General features: G+C 44.0%; 1 protein-coding gene across 1 annotated transcript in view; it reads right to left on the bottom strand.

Annotated features, from left to right (window-relative positions):
• The window catches only part of cspg4 (chondroitin sulfate proteoglycan 4), a gene marked incomplete at both ends in the record, with an annotated part of 167,984 nt that extends 150,477 nt beyond the window's left edge, over positions 1 to 17,507 (bottom strand). The window contains 2 exons of the mRNA XM_080737137.1: positions 14,225 to 14,414; positions 15,417 to 17,507. Coding sequence (XP_080593263.1) covers positions 14,225 to 14,414; positions 15,417 to 17,507 — 2,281 coding nt within the window. The remainder of the gene's footprint in view (positions 1 to 14,224; positions 14,415 to 15,416) is intronic.
• Positions 17,508 to 17,726: the final 219 nt, after the last annotated feature.

The following is a 17,726-nucleotide window of genomic DNA, read 5'->3' as shown; positions in this document are numbered from 1 at the left end:
GGATATATAAAAATGCCAAAAAGTGATAATCAACTTCTAATCGTTGACTGGAGGATTTTATTGAATTATTTTATTTATCGTTTTTTTTTTTCCTGTCCTGGAGACTTTGAAATTAGAATAGTTCATTTGTCTAATGTTGTTAAATATGATAAACAGTTGTGAATATAGCAATAATTGCTTTTTCAGTTCATTAGAACTCTGCATTTAAATTCACGCTTTCCCCTGGATTTAATACAATTGCCAACAAGTCATTGCTGTTGACTGAAAGCTCAAAATCTTCTCATTCTTGAAAATTAAATAAACTACCCAGTTAAGCAACAAACCTCTCTCATATGCCTTTGTCTGGGCATTAGTTGCTCTCTAACCCCACCTAGTGGTTGTGGCATGTAACAACGTGGTGCCTCAACTGATTTGGCTGCCATGGTGGTACCACATCAGTGCCACGACCAGCACTTTCAAGGTACAACCACTGTAGTTTGTCCACCAGAGGGTGTGTTTCCGTGTGTGTCCTATGCACACTTCTATAGCAGGGGAAATCCTGTTCACCCATGGCCACCTGATTGCTGTTCAGGTGGTTTTGATGAGCACATAAGGGGGAGCAGTGATTAAAACCATAGATATAAAAAGCTATACGGTACCTCTTCCGTCGATGGAGTTCATTGGATCGACCCTCCAAACAGGATAGGAGGAAGTGAAAAAGGAGTCCCACATCTGATTGGCCTACCGAAGGTCCCCTTCTGTGTCGCACGCGTCTACCCTTTTATGTCTATGATTAAAATCATGACCCGCCTGGGGGTTCCCCTGGGCCTAGCGGGCCCATTCAGTGAGCCAGTCCAACTTGGGAGAGACCTGTCACATGGATGTTTTGGAACAAGCACCACCAGACTGACTCTCCTCGCTACCCGCCTATGAACACTAATCTGGGCAGAGAAGCCACTGAAAAAAGCAAAGCAGATCTACAAACTCACCATGTGTGGCCCTTAAATAATGATAGCCTATATTAACTGATTAAGTCATAGTGACTAACACTTCATCATTAATTAACATGAATTAACGATGAATTCACACAATTCATGATGAATTAATGTATGAGTAATCATTAATCAAGCGTTAAACGCGTGAATTTGCCCATAATGAGGATAGGGTTACCCTTCACTGTGTCTAAACCAAGATCACTGATTTTACAGGACAGCTAAAAAGTGCATCATACAAAGACAGTGAGAGCATAGAAATTGTTTCATCATACGAATACTTGGGTACTATTTTTGATGTCCATCTTAAATGTGATGTGAACACTGATGCTATATTGTGAAGCAAGGGCAACAGAGAATTCATCTTTTACGGAAACAAAATCATTTCTTCTGTTCACCTGTCAACCTCTGTCATTTTTATCTATTATTGAGTCTTCTGAGCTGCCTCACAGCAAAAGATAGAAACAGCCTGACCACATAGTTAGAGTTCTTTCACTAACCAACACATGCACTTTGGTTTCTCCTGGACATGTTTTTCTGTTGCTTGCTTGCAAAACTATCCACCGTTCTGAACTGTTCATCCCCTCGTCAATGTGACTTTTAAATGCTCGGTAGATGTTTTTACTTTATTCTTTCAAAGGGAACTAGATTTTGTGTCCCTTCAAGGTTCAACGTTCAATTTGTTTTTGTTTGATCTTGTTTTCAGGTGCATACAAGTACAGTAAATCATACTTTTCCCCTCTGACATCACATCAATGGTGATGGTTGGTAAAAACAAACACATAACGCCTGACATGACATGCATATGTATGGAGAGAGACACAGAGAAAGAGAGTGTCCAGCTAGACTGCCAGGAGACAAAGACAGGAATAGAAAAAGATCCAGAATCCAAAAAGAGAGACAAATCAGCAGGCTTGGTGTTGAATGAATAATCCAGAGCTTTTTGGTTCAGAATGTGCAATAATTATGACCACAATTCCCTGCATGGTGGACTACAGTATGCTCCTCACACCAAAATGAAACCACAGCTCTGGAGTTTGACATTATGTGCACTGATAATTCACTACACAATAGTATAGCTGTAGCTTATAACCCTCCTGTTTCTGAACATTCACAGCCTATACAGTAAAATAAACACAACAACATAATTGTGATTATTTTGTTTTATCGATGTTTATCGATAGATGTAGCTATAATTTTTTCAGAAAACTTAGGATTAGAAGGCATTAAGGTCTAAAACTCAAGCCCCCAGAACCACGGTAGAAAGTTGAAGCGGCCAGCCCTACTGGCCAAAGCTGGAACAGCAGTTGGGGTGAACTACATGCACGAGCATAAGAGCGCGCCGCTGGGGTCTACAATAGGGTTCAATGGACGTCGAGTGTTGTTTGTGACGTAATTACGTCTCAACGTAAGTAAAATTGGCAAACTTTTGTTTGCCAATTTCCCCCACAATGCACCTGGATTAGCTTCTTCCGGGTGCTTCAAAACGCCACTGAGTACTTGCATTGAAATGAATAGCTGGGGGCGGGGCCGTCCGTTCTCTATATTATATATAACTCTATGGTTAAACTAAGTTAGTCTGAAAGACTAGCAGCAGTGGTGTAAAGTAACTGCTGTAAGTACTTTTACTCAAGTACTGTACTTAAGTTCAATTGTGAGGTATTTGTACTTTATTTGAGTATTTTCAATTTGCAATACTTTTACTTCTACTCCACTATACATCTCGGATCCAAATATTGTAGTTTTACCCCACTGTAAAATTAGTTACTAGTTACTTTGTAGATTTAGATTTGTATTAAACATACATTGGTCATTTCAGCCCTATATATGTGCAATTTAGTACATTTTAACACGAATAGTTTTTGTACTTGTAACAGAGTATTTCTATATTCCAGTATTGATACTTAGGCTAAGTAAAACATTTTGGTACTTTTTCCACCACTGTGAGTCTGTAAGACTATAGCAGTACGAGGCTGTGCTAGAGCTAGAGGAATGGATCATGGGTCATGATGAGTGCACTCAGTCATCAAGTTTCATCCCAATTTGTCCATTCGATTTTGAGATATCTTATGTGCTGGAAATGTGGGCCTACGGGTTGCACTGGAGGAAAGGCTTTTAGTTCAACAAAATCATTAGAGACCATCCATTCCTGACCTCTGCGAATCATGAATGTACTGTTCTCTCTCTCTCTCTCTCTCTCTCTCTCTCTCTCTCTCTCTCTCTCTCTATCTCTCTCTAGTTGGGACACCAACACCTCCCGCCCTGCTCCCTCCCTAATGGTATTAGGTGATTTCGTGACAATTGCTGGCTGCCGGTGGCTCGCTACAGAACAGGAGTGACTGTGTACGTGTGTGTATGTAGAGGAAAACATGTCACGTGGCGCGTGCTGCAATGCCTGTTGGTTATGAGACCCACATTATAAAGTGAAAACGTTCTTCATGAACACTGTGTAATCCAGACACAGCTGATACTGGAGGTCCAACAACTATAGCCTCATCTCTCATGTAGGATAATGGTGGAGGAGGTTGAGAGCAGGATGTGCCTTTATTATTATTAGCTGTGTGTGTGTGTGTGTGTGTGTGTGTGTGTGTGTGTGTGTGTGTGTGTGTGTGTGTGTGTGTGTGTGTGTGTGTGTGTGTGTGTGTGTGTGGGCATAATACGTAAAAAGCCCAAATTCCCGTTCTCTCAGTTTAACTTGACAATTAAAAGGAGTTGATTGATGTGAGCTTTTCTACTGGACAATAACAGGATTACAGGAAGCCTCACGTCTCCTCGTCTCCCTGAGGTCAGAGGGAATTAAGTAATTGCTGGACTTTTGTTCTTGATAAAACCGAGTGGAAGACAAATGGACAAACCCTGGTCCACCCACCTCCATCCCTCCCTCTGCTCCTGCCCCTCCAAGCAGCACCAGTCAATAATTCCTGAGCTAATCCTTCCTCCCTGCTTTGAAGGGAAGATCTCTTAGAAAAGACTTGAAAGGAGGAGGCAAGGAGAGAGAGAGAGAGAGAGAGAGAGAGAGAGAGAGAGAGAGAGAGAGAGAGAGAGAGAGAGAGAGAGATGGATCAGTGCAGATGACAATGCGTTCTGCATCTTTTGGGTGCAGCAGTGATTTATTAAGCATACTTAATGTCATCCAATACATTGTACTGTACCAGTCCTGTAAATGGTCCATTATGTCCTGCCCTTCCGTCCATGGGCAATAGGTTACTGAGGACATCTTGTTTTAGCCTATTAGGACGGCAGGATAGGATCGATTGGGCTTTCTTTTCTCCTTTGTAATTCCACCGATTTGGGATAAACTTAAGCCAGCATTTGCTAGAAGCAGACAGCTGACATAGAGAAAATCATGCTAATATCCGAGAGCTTCCTATGCATTGACTTTAAGATGAAAACTACTCTTCTTATAACTCAATAGACAGCTCTGTTTGGTGTGTGTTTTTATACTGATTCCCAATGTCGCTCTGGATAAGAGTGTCTGCTAAATGCCTAAATTGTTATTGCTTATAGAGGCTACAAACACAGACAGACAAACTATAATCCAAATCAATAGATATATAGACCATAAGCACTCTCCTTCCATGTTCACTGCTGCCGACTTTTCCGGGGGACCACTTCATTGCTAATGGATACCATAACCAGCACCTGTTCATATTAAGGAACAAAGATGTGACAGAGGCCCCTGTGGATTGATTTCTTCCCCTAATTGAGTTGGAAGCACAACATTACTGTGGAACGCAAATGTCCTTTCATTTAAGACCAGAGACCAGCTTCAACAGGAGAACACTGAGTCATTGAACCACATGAACCGTAGCATCCCTATTCCGCGGTGATCATAAATCGTGCCGCGGCTGGCGCCGCTGCCGGAGAAAGCACTCGCATTAAGCGGCCCGCAAAGCTTGGCCAATGTGACCCTGGGCGTACAAACAGAAACAAATTGATCAATCGCAGTCCGGAAAGACAACAGGACAAACAGACAAAGCCAGATGCAGGAGCGGTTAGCACCACTCAAAAATCGCACACGTGTGCACTTAATCAAATACTGATATCCTGTGAAGTCATGTCATGAGTAACTATAACCCCATGGGAAAACACTTGGAAAGCTTACATCAAACATCCAATGGGAAAACCCTTGGAAAAACACATGATGAAAAAAACACAAAGACACATATTGGAGCGGTTTGCACCGCTCGGTTTGCACCGCTCAAAAAGTGGAATAGCACAAGAGCAGGCGTGCACACATAGACATAGACGTGCACACATAGACATCAAAGGGGGCTTGAGCCCTGCCCTTTGTCTGTAAAAAGTGCCCTCTCCAGACCACGAATGCAGTTTTTTACTATGGTGAAAGAAATGCAAATGCCCTAGCTCTTTCCATGCCATACCTAAAGGCAGCATTCAAGAGAATTGCCTTGTCCAAACTCTCCTGAACTCTCCTGAACTTGAATGCAGCATCTTATGTTGAAAGAATTGCCCTATTTTCGATATTTTCACCAAAAGGCCCTTTTAGAAATGTCAGCCCCTGCCTCTCTAACATTCTCTGCACGTCCCTGCACACGAGTATTTGTGCCGAATCTGTTTGTTCTTCAGATCCTCCCTGTACTGTAGGTCTGCTATTATGTGCAGAGCTCACCGTGTTGCTCAAGGACTAGCTCTTAAAAGCGGTTGTAGGAACCAAACCGACAGGTACAGGACGGAAGCAGGAGAACAGCGGACACGGGCAACATGCTATACCTGCCATTTTGAAAAATGTAATTCCAAAACACATTAGGTGTGGATCCAGGACGGATCACGTTCGCGCTGAAACTCATCAGAACACAATCCGCGTCAATCTGAAGCCCTAATCCATCACGCTGTCATTTCCTCCTCATTCTTCTGAGACAAAATAAAACCTTAAAAACAGATTGGTGCTTCCCCCACGAGCAGCCTATGATCAATGGGTCCAAACAGACTGGCTGGATTTTGGAAGTTTGGGAATCAATATCTGTACGATTTTATTTCAGACATTATGAGTTACGGCTACACCTGCAAATTAAACCTGACGGCATAAAAAAAGGACTGCGCCACGAATCCTATAACAAACAACAAAGTGTTAGCGATAAAATGCAGGCGTCATGGAAGGAATTACCTCAACACAAGAGGAAAACAGCAGCGCTGTCTTGTAAACAGACCCTATACAGTATACAGTGTACATGAACTGACCTCAGGTCTGAGCTGCAGCCTTAAGCCCATAGTAGGCACCGCGGTGATAAGCTATCCACCGCGGTGTAGTCTTTTTAAGTCATAAAACTAGAACATTGCGTCATTACTTGCAGTGAAGAGCTATCCACCACAAACCCAGACACATCTCTCTGTTTTTGGAGCGGTGAAAGCGCTCCCAATGAACAGGTATGTCCGTGGGTATGTGGGTGGCTGGGTGGCTGGGTGGCTGGCTGGCTGGGTGGCTGGCTGGCCGTGTCCGTAGTCTGGCAATACCTTGAGTGGCCACACACAAAACACTAGTTAAAGGAGGGGCGCTGTTTTGTGCAGGCCAGGCACACTCACCACTCACTCACAGGCACAGTTTACACTCACTCACTCACTCACATAGGGTACAGCTGCTCAAATTCACCGCTCCACTTCGAACCGAGGTTTGATTTTACTTTCAGACAGATCGACCCATCACCCCGTTCACTGATTGGTCGATCTAGACCAGTCAGTCTCAGTGATAGGACTTCACCGTGACTGAATATGATGGCCTCCACTTATTTTCTCACTTTAGGTGGATAGCTTTACACCTAAAATTTGCGGTGATAGGCTCTTCACCACAGACTCTGATCAGGGCTTTAGGTGCCACAGAGGAGAAAAACCTACAGTCAGTGGTGTAACTAAGTAGTACTTTACTTATAACTACTGCAATTTTGAGGCATTTGTAATTTACTTTTACCAATACTTTTACTTCTACTCCACTACATCTCAGATCCAAATATTTACTTTTACTCCACTACACTTATTGCGACCGTAGGACGCAGTTTAGTATGTGAACGGTCACAGCTTGACCGTATCTCTGTCTGTCTGTCTATAACGCCTGACACTGTGGTTCCCCTGACACATCACTGTGACATCACATGTGACGTCATGATGTCAGATACTCAGAGCAGGGATAACGCCTGACACTGTGGTTCCCCTGCCACATCACTGTGACATCACAGGTGACATCACAGTGATGTCAGATACTCAGAGCAGGGATCTGTGTGGCTGGTTCAGACAGGGATCTCCATATATGGGCACAAAAGGGATTATGTATGTGAGATGTCAGATGCGATAGACATCATAGGATTTTCACATAACGAATAACTGAGTAAGTATGTTTGGGGTCTCACAGCATACAGGTATCTCCATATACAGTACATGGATCTCAATATATGGGTAACTGGTCCAATATACCGGTACATCACTGGACAGACAGCCAAGACATGGCACGACCTCGCTTGTCGCCCTGAGGCGTCTTACTATTTTTAAAACTTTAGTTACTAGTTACTTTGCAGATAGCAGTAAGACGCCTATGTCTTGGCCATCTAGCCATTGATGTATATCAGACCAGTTACCCATGGAGACCCCTGGTACCTGGTGGAGATCCATGTACTGTATATGGAGATATGCTGTGAGTTTTATGCCCATATATGGAGATCCCTGTCTGAATTCCGGACTTTTACTTGTAACAGAGTATTTCTATATTGCAGTATTGATACTTTTACTTAAGTAAAAATGTGAGTACTTTTCCCACCACTGCTTACAGTTATTTGTGCTATTTCTTTTAGAGCTGACCATATTGTTCTTCCAGTTGTCTGAACAAACGTCCCTCAATGCATGCAAGCACGCACGCACACATGCACGCATGCACTCACTCACGCACGCTGCATGCATGCATTCATTCAAAACAAAATTGGATGATGTGTTTTTCCAAGTTGACTCATCAAATATCCATGGGTGAAATTGGATTGGGGAATCGCATGGGGTGAGAGTTGCTAAACTGAAGGTTCCATTTTAACTTGGATTTAGAGTGCAGTTATTCAGGGGCCGGTCCCGGGACAGTCCTCATTTTAGCTTGATAGAGTGCAGTTGTTCAGGGGCCGGTCTCAGGACAGTCAAACGCTCACTTTCTAAGGCAGTGGTTCTCAACCTTTTTGGCTGGCAACCCCCCGAAAAATACTTGACCCAGTCACGCAACTCCTGTCCTTGACTAACCGAACTAACAACATACCGTATACGCACTCAATGAACAGCCGTGCGTGCGTGCACACACTTACCAAACATGCACGCATACAGACTGCTATAATAGCTACTGTAGGCTAAATAAAATAGCAAAACCAACTATATTAGTTAAAGATTATGGCATTGTACATTTCTTAAATGGGGGTTTTGGTGTGGAGTATATATTCCCACAGCTCCAGTAACCAGTGGCCACCCACGTTTCTCCTGTTTATGTTGAGAAAACTCCACTGGATTGTGATTTGGATGTGTTTGGTGTGTAAATACCGTCTTCATTTTCACAGTGAAATCTTCACAGGCATGACGGCCGGGCTACACCAAGCCGTTTTGCGCGCGTCAGTGCATATGTGTGCGTATGAGGGGCGTGCGCGCGTATGCACGTTTTGGATAGATCCAATGTATATCAATTCAGCCGGCTACACCAGGCTTACGGATAGCGCGAAACACGGATACGCATGCTGTAAAAATAGGATCGGTTCTATTTTGAATGCATAGTAGGCAGGTGAATGCATAGTAAATCACATCCTGTCTGATGCACGTGTAGAGACAACTAGCGTGAACGGCCTGTCTCAGCATGGCCAGACACACGCACGCACCCACGCACGCACGCACGCACGCACGCACACACATACACAAAAACGTCTTGGTTTGCTGTTGCCTTCTAATTACATGAATATTCTTCACAGTGCAACTACTGAAATATTAACAAAGAAAACTGAAATTCATATTTTCTTGTATTCTTTTTATTCAGAAAAGTGTCTGGCGGCCCCCAGGTTGAGAACCACAGTTCTAAGGGATCGTGTAACACAACATAATTAATTTACAAACACAGTATATGAAACCGCAATGGAAATCATTTTTATCCCACGATTTTTGTAACCCATTTTTCACCCAGTGCCAATTATCTAATGTAATCCTGGGCGCTACACTCCCTCTGCCAACCTGGGGAGAGCAACGGACTGACCTCATGCTTCCTAAAGCCCCTATCAGAGTCAGTACCGCGGTGAAGAGCTATCCACCGCGGTGTAGTCTTTTTGAGTCATAAAACTACAACGTTATGTCATTATTTGCGGAGAGCTTTCCACCGCGAGTCCCGACACATCTCTCTGTTTTTACTTTCAGACAGATAGGCTCTTCACCCCGTTCACTGATTGGTCGATCTAGACCAGTCAGTCACGGTGAATAGGACTTCACCGTGACTGACTATGATGGCCTCCACTTATTTTCTCACTTTAGGTGGATATCTTTACACCTAAAATTTGCGGTGAATAGCTCTTAACCCTGGACTCTGATAGAGGCTTTATATGCAAGCCACTTCTTTTCAGCTGACGGGGGAGTTTCCCTGGCTGGACGTGGCGTGTGAAAGGAACACGTTATTCAAACCAGTTCCTTTCCTCTCCATCAGGCGCCCCGGCTGGCCATGGGGAGGCAGTATAGAGACCAGGATTACTGCATGTTTTTGTGAGGGTACATTTTTACCCTAGGTGCGTCTATCCTTTTGATAATGGTGTGACAATGTACGTATGAAGATAAAGTCAAAGTCAGAGATCTATGTTCTCTCACACCAACGCTAACTAATATCCATGCACAAAACCACTGAGAGCCCAGAGGCACATTTTATATGAATTATGATTTGTATCCTTTCAAATAAATATATATTCAGAAAGCAAAACGATGAAAAATAAATTAAGTTAAGTTAAGACATGATACAATTAACACACTTGATTGATATTGGTAATAGACTGATATTAACTATTTGAGAGACATGCAAGACAAGACAGGGGTCATATTCTATCCTGCACCAACTGTCATCAGGCTAATATCTCGACTGATATTAGATTTGCATTACAGACGGTTATTACATTATGTCATGTATTTGGGGAATTTATCAATGTAATATTATAGACTGAGGCTGTGCATGATATTGTGCATGTGAGTGCAGTGTGAGAGCTCAGTGTGTGGAGAATAAACAGGATAATTAGAGCACAGTTCCACTGACTCCTCACTGCCCACAGGGCTTAATGAGACTAATGACTCATTTCAGCTTCATGGACAGAACGACCAGTCACCGACCGACCCCCCCCCCCCCCCCCCCCCACACACACACACACACACACACACACACACACACACAATCATGATCTATAAGCGGCTAAGAAAGAATATCAGTTAATCCATTATAGTTTACACACTTCATACACGATCGCCCAGCCGTGACATCCTACATTTTCAACTGAAAAGGTGATATAACATATTTGCAGATGGGGGTTTGCGATCACATATCCACACATATTAATTTGGGAGTCCTTGATATGAAAATGTTTGTGAGCCACTGACCTACTGGACACAGCAAGCGAGCTGAACCACACTGTCGGTGTTAGCCAAACTGTAAATTGCTAATTGCAAGTACAGTATTAATATAATTAGTCCCTGATTAGAGACTGACTGGAAACCCCTGAGTTCCCAGGGTTAATCATCACTGCTCTGCATGCAGCTGTGACACAGATTTCTGTCTGATAAAGCTGGCATCATTCTTCAAACAAAGTCAGATTATTTTACGATTGCTGAAAATGAGTTGTCTGTGCACAAAATTGCTTTATAATTGCGGGGTTCCGAGCCACTATCTGTCTGATTGAGAGAGTAGGAAATAAATGCTTGTAGTAGTAAGTAGTAGTAGTAGTAATTTCACACAATTGCCAGTAACTTGGATCTACAGAACATATCATTCTGAGGTTGAAAATCCCTAGAATGTAACTTTAAACCTTCTCTATAAGCAGTGAAATGTTGATGAACTCCTAGTCCTAATGGCCTTATTGGCCTCCTATGGAGAACTAAAGGTTTTGACAGAGGAATGACCAAACCAGAGCTGTCTGGGACTTACACAGCTAAATTCGATTTGACTGCCATGAGAATACAGGAGCCGAGCCATTGATTTAATCTGCACATAGTTTCACATTATTACCTAAACCGTAACCATCTTGTATTTATTTGTCTTGAGAGTTCATTTTGTAGTTGTTCACATCAAGAGCCAACTTAATGTATGTGTGGGGAAAACACAGCTCAGTTAAGAATGAAAATGAAAACTACAGCAGTATGGTCTAAGTATGGTCTAAATCTGTATTAAGGAAAGCTGTTGGCAGCAACCAATTTTATTACCCCCTCCCCCCTTGGTTTACAATAAGTACAGTGCTGTAACAGCTGTAAAATATTACAGCCGTCTGTTTGTTTGTCTGTTTTAAATAGTGGGAAAATGGAAGATATCCCATCAGAATTGCACCAAAAAAATAGTGTGTTTGTTTGTTTGTCCATCTGTAACTCCACGTTCAGCAGTTGTTCAATTGTCTAAAAAACATAATACAAAAATCAATAACGCATGTACCTTGCCCAACATCAACTTTATCACTTTCAGATGTGTCTCTACTTCTCATAATCCCAAAATGTTTACAATTTTTTCCCACATTTTGGCCTGTAGGCGGCATATATTGCGCAATCCATAGTTGGGAGCTGAGTGTCATTATCATCACCAGAGTCTCAGGTTACAAGAGGGAAGGGGGGGGGGGGGGGGGGGGGTCAGATGGATGGATGTGGATGGATGTGGATGGATGGATGGATGGATGGATGTGGATGGATGGATGGATGTGTTACAGCCCTCAGGATTGAGTAGCTGTTAACAGGTGACAAGTCCTGTATTGTACAGGGAGAATATATAGACAGGAGACGTTAATGTTGTTCTTCAAAGCAGGCTGTAGTCTGTCTCTTTATTCACAGAAATCTTAATTACTTTTCTTTCTCTTTTTCTCTCTTTAAACTCAATAATCACTCAAATCACAATAATCAAATATCCATAATTCCATAGTTCACAATTCACAATAACTGTTACTATCAGAATGTCATTGTTACACATTGGTCTCTTTTCTGTTGTCATATTTCACCAAAAACACTGTTTACAAAAAGTTATGTAGTGTAGCTTTAATCTGCATGTGCTCTGAAACACACTCTACTTAATACTGCTTTTTAACCAGTCTCTTAATTTCCCAGTAAATACTGTAATACTGTTTGTAATGTAACATTGTTTTTAAACCTTGTATTGTTTATATTTCACAGTCTTACTGCATACAGAACGTTTTTTATAAAGAATATCAAAATACTTTTACCCAAAACCATTACAACAGTTACTATAATCATATGTAGGCCTACAATATAACACCATTTCCTATGCTAAACTGTGGAGCTAAGGCACAAATGTCAGGGAGCTGCCGTTTTTACAGAAAATAAACAAGGCCTCCATTTTGTAGGATCACAGTCAGTCACTGCACATTTCCCAAACAGTCTCAAACTTCACCAAAACACAATATCTCTGTATCAGTCTTACAGTTAACAAAATAAGAAAGGCTTATGAGTCCTTTGCTATAAGTTGTGATGCTTTTGCACATATTACTAACCTGTATTGTACAGGGAGAATATATAGACAGGAGACGTTAATGTTGTTCTTCAAAGCAGGCTGTAGTCTGTCTGAAGGACGGAAGCCTCACAGGTCTATAATACCTCACAATCCCTGCTCACCCTAGGCGAGACTCCCCCTGGTGGCGGGACTAAGTAATTAGTATTACTGTAGTTTCAACACAAAACACTATCTGGATTTGGCCTTTTTCAGTAGAAATACACAAAGTAAAATAAATACAAAATTACAATTGTGCACATACACTTGTAGGTGTCACACACTCCCCAACAAAAAATAAAATGGCTCCTGACATTTTACCATTCAAAAATACTCCACAAGACCCAAAATAACAAACTTTAGTGCAACTTAACCCTCTAAGAATAGGTCGGCATGTTCTGGTATACTTGATAGGGGAAAGGGGATGGCCAATATGGTGATGGGATGGAATAAGGGGTTGGGATTGGATAGTGTGTGAAAGGGTACATTTGCATTCCCCAATGTGTCTGTGGTCCATAAACCTCTGCACTACTCACTGAAGGGTGTCCCTGAACTGAAGGCTGGCCTAAAGTATCGTAAGTGAGACGTGATGCTGGCCTCCTATCTCTAATGGACCTTCTAGGTGTGTGATCAGTAGCGTTAGGGGTCAGGCGAGGTCTCTCTTGTATCTCTTCTCGAACAGGCTCCTCCGCATCACTTTCACTCGCTATGGAAGGTGTGTGGCTGACCCTCGGCTCTTCATTTCCATCATGTTCCTCCTCTTCAATGTCACTGTTAGGCTCATTGTTCTGGTCATCACCATACTGTTCCTGTTCTGCTTCTCTCTGTTCTGTGGGTGCAGCATCCATTCTGTTTCCACTTCTCAGATTATATCTTAGCTCATAGTAGGTTTTTCCATCTTCATCAGAACTTGATTCACTGTCAGGTTGTGGTTCTGTCTCTCTGTGAGGTGTATTGGGACCTCTCCTCTTCTTTGACTTTGCTTTTTCTGTCTCTGCAGGCAGATCAACAGGTAGGTCATTGACAAGATGCAATAGGTTGCGGTGCAGGACACGTGACTTGTTCCGATCAGTTTCTTTGACTACCTTGTAGACTGGATTGTCATTGATCTGTTCTTTGACAACATAGATGGATTTCTCCCAATATGCCCTCAACTTTCCAGGACCACCCCTTTGGTTCAGGTTGCGTACGAGCACTCGATCACCTGGTTGCAACACTACTCCTCTTGTGTGCTGGTCATAGTACTTTTTGCCACGATCACTTGACTTTTTGCTGTTCTCTGATGCTATGCGGTACGCTTCAGTCATGCGTTTTGCCCATTTCTCAGCATAGCCCCTTGCTGTCTGGGGTTCTTCACTGGTAACCATCCGAAATAGCAAGTCTATTGGCAACCTTGGGTGTCTACCAAAAAGCAAGAAGAAAGGTGAATAACCAGTCGCTTCATGGCGTGTGCTATTGTATGCATGTACAATCTGGGGAAGATACTCTTTCCAATTTTCCTTCTTTTCCTCACTCAGGGTACGGAGCATCTGGAGTATCGTACGGTTAAACCGTTCAGCCGGATTACCCTGGGGGTGGTAGGGGGTAGTTCGGGAGTGTCCCACTGCGCTCATCTGCTGTAGGGTCCGGAAGAGGTCATTCTCGAACTCCCGCCCCTGATCGTGGTGGAGCTTAGACATGTAACCATACTTAGGGATGTACTCGTTAAAGATCTTCTCCGCCGCCGTTTTTCCAGACTTGTTGCGGGTCGGATAAGCCTGTGCATATCTGGTAAAGTGGTCTACCACCACGAGAATGTATTGGTATCCTCCTTTACTAGATTCCAAGTGCATATAATCAATGGACACAAGCTCGAGTGGTGAGCTGGAGGTTATGCTACCCATTGGTGCTCGTATGTGTGTCACTGGCTTCTTTTGCTTAATGCATTGGCACTGTCTGGTGACATAGGTCTCAATCTCACGCCTCATGTAGGGCCAATAAAATCTCTGTCTCGCCAAGTTGAGAACTCTTTCGGTGCCGACATGGCCCATATCATTGTGCAAGTGCTTGAGGACTAGGGGTTTGAAGCTGGCGGGCAAGACTAGTTGACGCCTCTCTGCTGTCTTACGATAGAGAATCCCATTTTCAATGTGAAGCCTTGTCCACTCGTGCATCATTTTCTTTCCAGTGCCCTTCACACTCCGCTTCATGTCCTCTGTCAGTGTTTGGTTTGACTCTTTCATTTTCAGAATCTGTCCGATCACTGGATCAGTTCTCTGAGCTTGCTGCAGTTCCGCAAGATCAATAGGTGTCACAGGTTCTCTGCTGCTTGGTTCAGACTGAGCACTCTGTGCTAGAGCCAGGGAAGCAATCCAGGCAACATCTCCGCTCTCACCTGCCCTGCAACCTCCCCATGTAGCAGTGACAGCTTCTCTGGGCAGTTCCTGTGTACACTCAGTGACATACTTGTTGATGTCTAGGGGGCATCTGGACAGCGTATCTGCGTCACCATTTGCTTTGCCAGGTCTGTACTTTATGTCAAATCTAAAATCTGACAGTTCACCCACCCACCTGTACCCAACTGCGTTCAACTTAGCTGTACTCATGACATACGTTAAGGGATTATTGTCTGTATAGATGGTAAAATGTGGAGCATAATATAAGTAATCCCTAAATTTCTCACAGACGGCCCACTTTAGAGCGAGAAATTCTAGTTTGCCTGAGTGCAGTCTGTAGTTTCTTTCAGCTGGGTTGAGGGTTCTTGAGCCATAGCCAATTACTCTGAGCCTCCCATTCTGGCGTTGGTACAGGACGGCTCCAAGTCCCTTATCGGATGCATCCGTGTGGAGCACTAAGGGCAACTCAAAGTCTGGGTAAGCGAGAATAGGGGGGTTCACTAGCTGGTCTAATAGCTTGCACAGGGTCTCTTGGTGCTGCTCAGTCCATTCGACTGGAGTTCGTGATGGCAACTGGGCACCCTTGCCCTTCTGAGTCTTGCGCCTCTCCTGAGACTGCTGTTCTGGGTTTCTCTTTTGTTGCAAGAGCTCATAGATGGGTTTTGCCACTCTGGAGAAATCTTGGACATAGGAACGATAGTAGCTCAGAAATCCAGCTATCCTTCGAACATCTCCAATCGTGGTTGGTGTTTCGTTCTTCAGGGCGTGCACCGCCTCCAAGTCTTTAGGGTCAATGCGGATGCCCTCGGCTGAAACCAACCGGCCAACGTATCTCACTTCATGCTTAAACAGGTCACATTTTGTGGGCCTGAGTTTCACTCCGTGACTCTGCAGAGCTTTAAGGACTTTCCTCAGCCCTTCCACGTGGTCCTCAAACGTCTTGGCATAGCACAGTATGTCGTCTAAATAAGGGATACAACACTCATCCCTCAGGGGAGCGAGCATCTCTTCCATACTACGTTGGAACGCAGCAGGTGCGTTGGTCAGCCCGAACGGTATCCGCACCCATTCGAACAGACCCCAAGGGGTGATGAAAGCGGTCAGGTGGCGTGACCCCTCTGCAATAAACCCTTGGTGGTACGCCTTCCCCTGATCGAGAATGGAAAACCAGCTGTACCCTCCCAAGGTGTCTGTGAGATCTTGAATTCTTGGTAAGGGGTGGCGGTCTGGGACTGTGCGCTGATTCAGGAGACGGTAATCAATGCAGAGTCTGAGTGTGCCATCTTTCTTCCGCACGCAGATGACAGGTGCTGAGTAAGGGGACTTAGACTTTATGATCCACCCTCTGGCAAGAAGATCCTCAATATACTCCTTTACCTCCTTGTATAGGGGTTTGGGGATAGAGGCATAGGACTTCTGGACTGGGTTATGGTCACTGAGTGTGATAGACATTTCTAAGCTGGTTATACACCCCATGTCATTGTCATCTCGTGCGAACGCTGCTGACTCCTCTCGTAGCAGTTCCTTTGCAACTTTCTGCTGCTCTTCACTTAAGTGGCTTACATCAACTGGTGGGTCCCACCTCTCTGCCACACAACCACTGTTTCCCTGCTGAGTCTTAGGGACCTCCTGACTGCCACTGGACTTCAGTCCCTCCTCATCAGTCTGTATAATCTTAACTACTGGCTCAATGCTTCCGAGCACTGTTCTGCAGGACAGGGTCACTTCATGTTTTGTGTGGTTACCAATGGGGACTCTTACATAGGGGACTTTTGCCTGATTGATTGCTATAAGGCTGTCTCCAACATCCAGCTGTTGTAACTGTGGGTTGTTCTCAGTGGGTTCAAAGAGCACAAGTGGGTTAGACGTGTCAAAGGGGGATGGGACTCTACACTTAACATGTCTGACCTGACCTGCTGGAATAACTACATCATGCAGTCCCACTCTCAACACACTTCGACTGACTTTCTCCTCGTTGGTGAGTTTGGTCTGAACGAAACTGACTAATGCACTGGCTTTATCGTCCTGGAGGTTCATCGCACCCTGGAGGAGGCTCACAAGGGTAGGTATGAGGTCAGCACCACCCTCTGGTCCCAGTATCAGCTGCTCAATAACATTGAAACCGATCAGGGGGCGGTCCATGGGCACACTACTGACCAGGAAGGGCACTTGTATAGTCAGACTGGGGTCACTGTTGTCAGGGAGACTCACCATCACTCCTACCCAGCCGTCATATGGTAACGGTTTCCCATTGACAGCCAGCACATTGAGAGGCTGTCGTCCAATCAGTTCAGCCAATGGACGCACTTTGTAATCAGGGAGATAAGTCTTTACCCACTGACGATCGAGGAGACTCACTTGTGCACCTGTGTCGAATAAACAGTCTACTGCATAACTGTTAATGTAGCACTTGATATTACATTTCCTCCCAACTAACTGGGCCACTCTCTCTCGGATCTCAGTCTCTTTGTTCATGGGTGAGGGGGTCACAAAGTTAGTTTTCACATGGGCATGATTTTCATGTGGCAGCTCTGCCTCTGTGGAGCATTGCTGTTCACTGCTGCTTAGGGCATGGGCATCAGCAGAGGAATGACTAGCGTTTTTGGTCTGTCCCCTTTTAAGACATCCTATTGCCCTATGACCTGTTTCCCCACATACAAAACAATGGTTACATGAGTTTGATGAGCCTTTCTC

This window comes from Nannobrachium achirus, assembly GCF_963921795.1.
Source record: "Nannobrachium achirus genome assembly, chromosome: 11".
In the NCBI taxonomy this organism is placed as follows: domain Eukaryota; kingdom Metazoa; phylum Chordata; class Actinopteri; order Myctophiformes; family Myctophidae; genus Nannobrachium; species Nannobrachium achirus.
The sequence above is the reverse complement of the archived record's forward strand: the minus strand, read 5'-3'. Positions and strand labels throughout refer to the sequence as shown.